The following is a 9,898-nucleotide window of genomic DNA, read 5'->3' on the forward strand; positions in this document are numbered from 1 at the left end:
TGAAGTGGACGGCCTCATTATCTAGGATATGCACAGGGGGTGGACCACTTTCTTGACCGAGAAAAAATATAGTTGTAAGGGTTTTAAGATCAAGTAGTTCCTAGTTGGCCCTAACAAAGATGATCTGAATAGCTCATCTTCTAGTGGATTTCCCTTATGGGCAGATTGGAGTCCGATTCCAAAGGATCGCCAAGGGTTGAAGGAGGAGAAGGCACTGAGAAGAAGGTTTTGGATCAACTCATAGAGTTTATATTTTATGGGATTATACGGATATGATCCGGATGCTGAGAACTGACATATCGTTCATCCTAAGGGCCCTATATGTGTGTTTTACAGTACGGTACAAATGAGTATACTCATCTTCTCTGAGGTAAAATTTTCTGTTTTTTGTTTTGATTCTTCTGTTTTGCTGTGCAGGTCTTTATTATGTCTAACTCGACTATTTGTGCTTGCATGCTAGCGATGAGGGAGAGAGAGGTTGTTGCCAGAGCTGCCATCAGGTCTGCTGTTGCACCTAGAGATGCTCCTGCTCCGTGGGAAAATAGGAAAAAGTTGCATTGAAAACTAAACCTGATAAATAATATGAAATAAGAAAATTTGATAAAATGTGACAATTATTTTAAAATGGAGGGAGTAATTAATACTTCCAATCACACTTAGGGATTTTGTCTAACCAACGCGTAAAGGTGTTTGGAATAGAGTTAATAGTTCTAGACCGGAGTTGTTATCTTCTTAAAGAAAGCTACCGTCTCGAGTTATCTTTGTTACACACAACATACACATATTAGCCTATAGGAGTCAACACGATGATTCAAAATCTTAGCCTTTCTCACTCATATGCTGACAAATAAAATATTAGTTCCCTTTGCTTTATAGTTAATTCATTAGTTAAAATTACAAAACTAACTTCACTTAATTTATTCCTTATAGCTAATATAGAATTCTAGTACTGGTAGGGTATTAAAACCTATCGACGTGCTTCTTCTTCCGTCGCGATCTGGATTCCACACAAAGGGAATGCACTAGAGGATGAGAGTTGGATGAAACTGCTTAAGTGAGTCATTGTTGTGTTTGATCCACGTTCATCGTGCTAATTTGATGTGGTTGAATCCTGTAAGCCTACTTGTAAATCTCCAATTGGAGGGGGCTGTTGTCGGGCTAACCCGCTCCGATGAGATAAGACGTGAGGATGAACACAACAGTAAATCAAAGTTAATATGTACGCTTAATGAATAAATGAAGTCCTATATCTTAAGTTGTTCGTACTAATGTGATCGAACAGTAGAACACAACAATATAAGTTTAAAAGCGGAATGTGTTACGTATTACCTGTTATAATATGTGAACATGCACCTAGATATCGGAGCTTGACATTCTTTAAGCCCACTAGACACATGATTCACGAGATCAGACGTGATTGTTGTAACACCTGTATCGTTGACGGAGCCTAGTGAACTAGGATTGTAATAGAAAAAGAGGCAACCACGTATTGAATTGATATGGTGCATGAGAGACAAGTGCATGAGTGCATGTATGTTACCTCTCCACGTTTTCTTCTATATATATATATATGACACTCACAGTCACCATGACATGAAGTGATAGAGCAAATGAAGATATCAGTTGGGTTTTTCTTAATTGTGGTCTTAGTGTTGGGTTCTGGTAAATATCTCTTCTTGTCCTTGTAATTATCTTTAAATGTAATTTAATAATTTATGAAAAGTAATGCAGAAGTGATGGTGATGCCAAGCCATGGAAAGGTATGTGAAACACAGAGTCACACGTTTAAAGGAATTTGTTTGAATGATTACAACTGTGCTTTTGTCTGCCTCAACGAGGGCTTCACTGCCGGTAAATGTGTTGGTTTCCGCCGCAGATGCTTTTGCTTCAGGAATTGTTAATTCAACATCTATGTATCACTTCTGCTGCATATTTACTCTACTTATGCAGCTAACTAAATAATGAACACTTTTTTCTTTTGCACCAGGGCTTTGGTCTTTATCGCTGAAAAAAACTGAACTGAACAATACTGAACTGAATTGAACTTAACTAAATGCTACTGAACTTAACCGAATTTAACAATAATGATGATATTAGACTTTAAAATAATTTTAATGATAATATTGGACATTAATAAGGTTATAATAATTAATGGTTCTAATAATAATAAAATATAAATAATAAATAAATATATTATTAAAGATAAAACGAAATTGAATATCAAATAAAAGCTCGGTTCGATAAAGTCTCGGCTTCATAAAAACCTATGAAATTAAATAAAAATGAGTCTAATTTAAATTAAAAATACAAATTTACATACAAACACAAATTTAAAGTCAATGAAATTAAATACAAATTTTCATATGAATACAAACTCTTAACTTTTTATTACAATTAAGGGGTGTAAAAAATACCTTTAACGTTTTGGGTCAGGAGTTGGTGCAATTTTATCCCTAACATTGATAAATTGGGTAAATTTGAGAAATAATTCATCAAACTGCCTTCTCAGTTATGATTCTTGGCATCTACACATCACACGTGCATCATTTTTTTTATTAAACGATGTATACTTTAATAAACTACTATTTCTTGACTTTTTTTATCTAATTTATAGATAATGATAAATTATAGGTAAATAATAATAATAAATAATGATAAATTATAGGTAAATAATAATAATAATAAATTATAGATAAATTATAGATAAATAATAATAATAATAATAATGATGATAACAAATTGTATATAAATAATTGTAATTATAATAAATAATGATAAATTACTGGATGCTGAAACTGAATGCTAAACTGAATTGAATTGAACTGAACTTAACTGATTGTTACTGAAATTAAGTAATAAAGAACAAGGTCTAACTCTCAAATTAACTAAATCCAATTAATTGGATTAACTTCTAAATTAATTGGATCAACTCTCAAATTAACTAAATTAATTTGGATTAACTCATGATCAAATCAATCCAGGATTGAATCCTGAATGTATAATATATTTTGTGGAAATCAAATTAATCAATCCTAAATATATAATATATTTTTGTGGAAATTAAAGTTTCCCTTGCTTACTTGCATACAACAGTGTTTGTATAGATTTTGAATCTCTACTTTACTCTGTTCTTTATTACTTAATTTCAGTATTACTAATTTCAGTTCAGTTCAGTATTCAGTTTAATTTCAGTATCACTAATTTCAGTTCAGTTCAGTATCCAGTTCATTATAATTATTTATTATTAGAATCGTTTTTTATTATTATAATATTTTTATTTTAATTATTGCTATTTTAAAGTATAATATTATCAGTTCAGTTCAGTAGTTCAGTTTATTTAATTTCAGTAAAAAAGAACAAGGTTTAAATCTAACAGTGATCAAATACTATACAATTAGTTTCAAAAAAAAAAAAAAACTATACAATTATTAAAGTTCATGCGAATACTATATAGTTATCGGACCCAGCAATAACTAAAGATCATTATAGATTTGATACCTACCTTCTCCTCTCCTAATTTTTATATGCAAACTATTTTTATATTTAAAAAATATTATATTCTGTGCAGATGTATAATGTTTTGGTGTTGATGTATTATTTTATACGTTAGTATAGAATATCAATTTACTAATATTATTTTGAAGGGTTCAGTGAAGTTTTTTTTTGTCTCTATCAAAATAGGGTTTTTTTTTGTCTCTATCAAAATAGGGTTCATTGAGGTTTTTTCTTTCTCTATTTAGCAGGTTCAATGATTTTTTTTCTCTATTTATCGGAATTGAGGGGTTCAGTGACATATTTTTATGTCCTATTTATCAGAATTATGGTCCACACTCATATTTTGAGAAATTTTTAGAAATTTCTTTTATTAATGCGGTTTTGATTTTTATTTATTTTTCTCACATTCTATCACTTAATAGAATTATTTTATTAAAAAATTAATAGAATTAAAATTATAAATTCAATTAATTCTTAAAAATTAGGTATGTTCTCTTCATAAATAAAATATATCAAAAATTTATTTTTGTTATATATTAGTATTATTTAATTTTATTATTTTATTTTCTAGAAATTTAGAAAAAGGTTATTTATAAGAAATAAAAGAAAAAAGTTTACATAATATTCATGATTTCAAAAGGGTAATGTGTCAGTGCATAATATCGATGCACTAATACTATTTTGAGAGGTTTAATGAGATTTGTGTTTTTGTTTTAAGAGTTTCTATCAGAATTAATTGTTTGTGGCTTGTACTCCTATTTCGAGGGATTTTTAGAGATTTTCTTTATTATTTTAAGTATAAAAATAAATTTCAGTATCAAAATGTAAACATAATAAAGTTTAGGTATCAAAATTATATTATATTTTCAGTCCTATGTTAAGGACTGAGTTGATACTTTTATATTGATTTGACTAAAATAAACTTTAATGCTAATTTGAAGTGCCAATTGGTAAAACTTTATCCCTAAGGTTGACCGTTAGGAATAATTTTATATGGTGAAATTTTATTCTTAATGTTGGTAATAAAAGGCAAATTTAAATTTGATAAATAATTCATTAAATTATATTCTCATTCATGAACCGTGTACACTTTACATGAGTGTCAACACTCATTCGTAACAATCACAATCACAACTATATCAATAGACGTCAATTTTTTTTTAAATTGAAAAGTTATTATGTAGTTTATAGTTGGATACAAGTTGTATAAAAAAATCTAAATATTTCGTCAAATTTAAAAATATTAGTTTCAATTTCTATTTTTTTAAGAACCAATTGATTGGTAAATTGGCAATTTGTGCGAAATGAGGAACAAAGATGTGTAATGATGTCAGAAATTGTTTCAATTTATCAACGTTAGGGGTAAAATTGCTCTTGGCTATCAATATTAGGAATAAAATTGCTCATGTTATCAACGTTAGAGGTAAAATTGTGGTGAAGTTCTTAGCCTGTTGGTTGAGAGCTTATCTATGACCTCTAGAGGTCATGGGTTCGAATCACATGGGGGTGGAGTGGGTTGAGGGTTTTCTTTTGTCTTTAATGTAATCTTCATTTGTTTATTATAAGTGCATTTCGCACAACTTTTTTAAGAGGTAACATTAATAGTTAAGGGTGTTTTGCACCTTGTTTAATCCCCATCCCGCCGCGCCCCGTTTACAGCCATAGGGGAGAGTTCCTTGGTGAGTTTCTTTACCTCTTGCTTTTCTGTTGCCTTGCCTTCTTTCCAGAATTCTTTATGGCGATTCATTATTTTTAGTGTAAGTGTTTCTTCTAACTTCTTCTTCTTTTTCATGTTTTTCCTTTTTCTAGATATGGCTCCTAAAAAACCAAACCCTACAAAAACCTCTGAAGCCAGTAAGTTCATCAAGAAGAAAATGACAGATAAAATTTATCTATGAGCTGAAAAGCAGCCGTCTATGATTTCTGCGATGAAGATTCAGTGATTTCTTGAAGATTATCCTGATCTATGAAGGATGGATGTGTGTTCCCCCACCTCAACTTCTCGAGTAAGCTCTGGTCACCAAGGTTTCTTTGGTATTTATACTCAACATGTGGAGATGGGGCTGTGATTTCTTCTCATGAGCAGTGTTGATGATATTTTGAGGGAACTTATGCCAAATTTCTCCTAAATCTTGTGTGGAGCTATTTACTTTTGCCAAGGTTGATCATGAACTTGGAATTGAGCTGAATATGGTCATATTTCACCGCCTCTAAAGGCCCGGATTGAAGGTCATGGACGAACTCATTATCTAGGATATACATAGGGGTGGACCACCTTCTTGACCAAGAAAAGAGATAGTTTTAAGATGAAGTGGTTCCTAGGTGGCCCTAATAAAGATGACCCAAAGAGCCCCTATTCTGGTGGATTTCCCTTCTGGGCGGATTGGAATCTGGTTCCAAGGGATCGCCAATGGTAGAGGAAGGCGAAGGCGTTGAAAAGAAGGTTTTGGATCAACTCATATAGTTTAATATTTTATCGGATTATAGAGATATGATCCAGAGAATTGACATGTCGTTCATCCTGAGAGCCCATGGGGTGTTTAAAGGTACGCCACGAATGAGTATGTTGATCTTCTCCGAGGTGAATTTTCTGGTTTTTTTTATTCTTTTGTTTTGCGTTGCAGGTTTTTATCATGTCTAACTCGACTATTTGTGCTCGCGTGTTAATGATGAGGGAGAGAGAGACTGTTGCTAGGGCTGCCACCGGGTCTCTTATTGCATCTAGGGACGTTCCTGCTCCATGGGAAAATAAGAAAAAATTGCATTGAAAACTAAACCTGACAAATAGTATGAACTAAGAAAATTTGTCAAATGTGAAGATTATTTTGAAATGGATGGATTGATTAATGCTTCTAAGTACACTTAGGGTTTTACTTAACAAAAACATCGACCTAAAGGTGTTTGGAATAGAGTTGTCGGGCTAACCCGCTCCGATGCCTAAGTCAGTTTGAGATAAGACTTGAGGATGAACACAACAATAAATCAAAGCTAAGATGTAAGCTTAATGAATAAATTCAGTCGTGTATGTTAAGTTGTTTTTACTAATGTGATAGAGCAGTAGAACACAATAATATGAGTTTAGGAGCGGATTGCGTTACATGTCACCTATTGATAGGTGAACATGCAGCCAAATATCAATGTTTTATATCCTTTAAGCAGGCTCGGCTCTAGGGGGAGTTCCCCTAGGCCCGCGTCTAGGGCCTCATAAAATTTGAGGCCTCAATTTCAGATATTCATAACCCACTCACTTGTTATTCCATTTACACCTACCTCTATCACATCGTTTGTCTTTTATTGCTATTTTCCATGGTTCTAATTAAATAATTGTAACCACGGGGTTGTGGTTAAGTGGTAAAGGCTCCTCCTCCCTTAATCAAAGGTCCAGGGTTCGATCCTCGCCTTTGGGAATGGAAAGAATTTCCGTGGCCAACAATTCCACCCATAGAGGTGCAAACCATTTCGTTTCGTTTAGTTATATAGATTTTCTTTTATTAACCATATCTTTAAAAATTAATAGCATAACACCATTTTGATCTTCAAACTAAAGTTTTAAAATCAATTAAAATCTTAAACTATTAAAATTATAATAATGTCTCTAAACTAAGCAAAATTTATCAATTGAGTCTCTATCTTATCATAAATTTATAAATTGTGACTATTTAATATGAATTGTAATGGTCTTTGTGTTGATTCAAAATGGATTTGAGGAAGAGGATCTGAAACTGTTTAACCGAATAATTTTCGATTAGGCCCCAATTGATTATTTTTGCTTAGGATGAGAATTTAATGGATGATTTTTACTTTATTCAATGACCTAATTGATGATTTTAATAGTTTAAAGTCCTAATTTACTTTGAAATCTTTTAGTTTGAAGAGCGAAATTTTTAAAATATAATCAACTGAATGTTTAAAAACAAAATCAATTAAATCTTTAAGCAATACATTTCAAAAAGTTGTTTAAGGAATAAAGTCATATTTATCCCTTATAGTATCCAATATGATTAATGTGTAAAAATACTCATAACGTTTTGGGTCATGAGCAATTTTACTTTTAACGTTGGAAACCAATAGCAATTTCAATCCTAACGTTGATAAATTGGGTCAATTTGATAAACAATTCATCAAAATGTATTCTCGGTCATGAATCTTCTCATTTACACTTCACATGTGCGTAATTCTATCAGTAACAAATCATAAACATGTGTTGGGATGTGAAAAAATAATAGTAAAAAAAATATACTGTTTTTTTTTTACGAATTAGATAAAAAAATCAGAAAAATCACCAAATTTATAAATATTAATCTCCAATTCTATTATTAAATTATAAAAAACATGAAATCATTTTTTTAGAACGAATTGTTATGTAATTGGTGCAGAATAAGGAACAAAAATATCTGTGTTTTATAATAATGAAATTGACTCAATTTATCAATGTTAGGGGTAAATTTGCTTATGACTTCCAACGTTAGGCGTAAAATTGCACAATTTTAGACGTTATGAGTAAAATTGCTCCTAACCCAAAACGTTAGAAGTATTTTTGCACCTTAATCCAAAATATTATCATTTTCCCCTATATTATTATTTTGTAACATTTTCCTTTCTGAAATATTCTCATAAATTATATTTAACCCAATTTGAATGAAAAGTAACTAATTTATTAAAAAAATTCGCATGGCATAATTTTTGATAAGTGGCAAATGGAGTACAATAATTGTCTCGGGCCTCCAAACTGCTGGAGACGCCTCTGCCTTTAAGCCCAATAGACACATGATTTATAGGATCAAGCGCTTGATTGTTGTAACAGTTGGATCTTTTATTGGATCTTTTGAAACTTCTCAAGCCAAGGTCTCCAATACAGAATCACATTGATCAATTTTGTTATAGTGACATCGATCTCATATTCTCTTTTCGAGTTTCGTGAATACTACGTGTCGAGTTTGGATTGGCATAATATCAAACTTTATGAATAGTGTAATTTGGCTAACATTAAAGCTGTTAAAAGATGCATCTCCTCTTAAGAGTGTCACCACGTATTGAATTGAAATGGTGCATGAGAGACAAGTGCACGAGTGCATGTATATTACCTGTCCATGTTTTCTTCTATATATATCACACTCACACTCACATGAAGTGATAATAACAAGAGAAAGTAAATGAAGATATCAGTTGGGTTTTTCTTAATTCTGATTTTAGTGTTGGGTTCTGGTAAATTTCTCTTCTTCTCCTTGTAATTATCTTTAAATTACATTTTAATATACAATTTATGAAAGTAATAATGCTGATGCAGAAGTGATGGTGATGCCAAGCGAAGGAAGGGTATGTGAATCAAAGAGTCACACGTTTAAAGGAACATGTTTGAATGATCACAACTGTGCTGTTGTCTGCCGCAACGAGGGCTTCACTGCCGGTAAATGCCGTGGTTTCCGCCGCAGATGCTTTTGCACCAGGAATTGTTAATTCCACCCTTCTGTTATGCTCTGCTGCATATATTTACTCTACTTGTATATGCAGTTAACTAAATAATAAACAATTTTCTTATAATTTCATTTCATCAAATGCAGTCATTCTATTTTTGCACCATCTTTATCATTTCATCAACACTTTATAATGCGAAAAAAGAAGAAGAAGATAATCATCTCTAATTTAATAGTAAATTATTGGATTGTAATGTAATTATATTCTTAAGGCAAAAAGCATCTCATCTTTCATTGTTTGGTGCATTAAGTTCTTAATCTTTTATTTAGACACATTGAGCTCCTGATCTTTCATTGTTTGGTGCATTAACCCTCGATCTTTCATTCAGACACATTGAGCCCTTGATCTTTCATATATGAGTTTATTAGGCCTTTCCATAAATCAATTCATATAACTGTTAACTAATAAATGTTGTTGTTCATGTTAGTTGTTTTGTGGTTATAGTGAGCTATTTGTTATTGTTGTTGGTTGTTTCTTATTAATTGTTTAATTATTAGTGGTTGGTAAAATTTTCTGAACTGTTGCTTTTAGTATTTAAAATGTCTAATATGGACATATTTTAAATTAATCAATAAAAATGTTTTATACAAATTAATAAAAATAATTTAAATAAAAAATAAAAAAAATTACTAAACGCAACAAAACCTTGTTTTTCGATAATTATATTTTAAAAATAAAAATAATATTAAAAAGGAAACACATTTTATGGAAATAAGAAAGATAATTTTGTCAATAACAAGTAACTACAAATAGTTGTTCATAAAAAGCTTTAAAAAGAGATTTTCGTGAAAAGCTAAAAAATGTTGCAGTGTCTAGAGAAAATGCTAAACGTTGCGATTATATAAATCTAACCAAACAAACCCTTAATACATCTATATATGAATTGATTTATGGAATGGCTTAATAAACTCATATATGAAAGATCAAC

At 31.0% G+C, this 9,898-nt stretch overlaps 1 protein-coding gene across 1 annotated transcript; it reads left to right on the plus strand.

Moving 5' to 3' along the window:
* The first annotated feature begins 8,578 nt into the window (after positions 1–8,578).
* On the plus strand, positions 8,579–9,036 carry LOC136201009 (defensin-like protein 1). Its single transcript, XM_065991537.1, has 2 exons — positions 8,579–8,700; positions 8,783–9,036. Exons 1-2 carry the CDS (start codon positions 8,649–8,651, stop codon positions 8,950–8,952), a joined length of 222 nt encoding a protein of 73 aa, XP_065847609.1. The 5' UTR covers positions 8,579–8,648; the 3' UTR covers positions 8,953–9,036.
* The last annotated feature ends 862 nt before the right edge of the window (positions 9,037–9,898 follow it).

This window comes from Euphorbia lathyris, chromosome 7 (genome assembly GCF_963576675.1).
Source record: "Euphorbia lathyris chromosome 7, ddEupLath1.1, whole genome shotgun sequence".
Classification (NCBI taxonomy): Eukaryota; Viridiplantae; Streptophyta; class Magnoliopsida; order Malpighiales; family Euphorbiaceae; genus Euphorbia; species Euphorbia lathyris.

Excerpts from the sequence above, each read along its gene's own strand:
- LOC136201009 (XM_065991537.1), top strand. The coding sequence starts at position 8,649 with ATGAAGATATCAGTTGGGTTTTTCTTAATTCTGATTTTAGTGTTGGGT. Across the intron at positions 8,701-8,782 it reads GATTTTAGTGTTGGGTTCTG|AAGTGATGGTGATGCCAAGC; the intron begins GTAAATTTCTCT and ends ATGCTGATGCAG.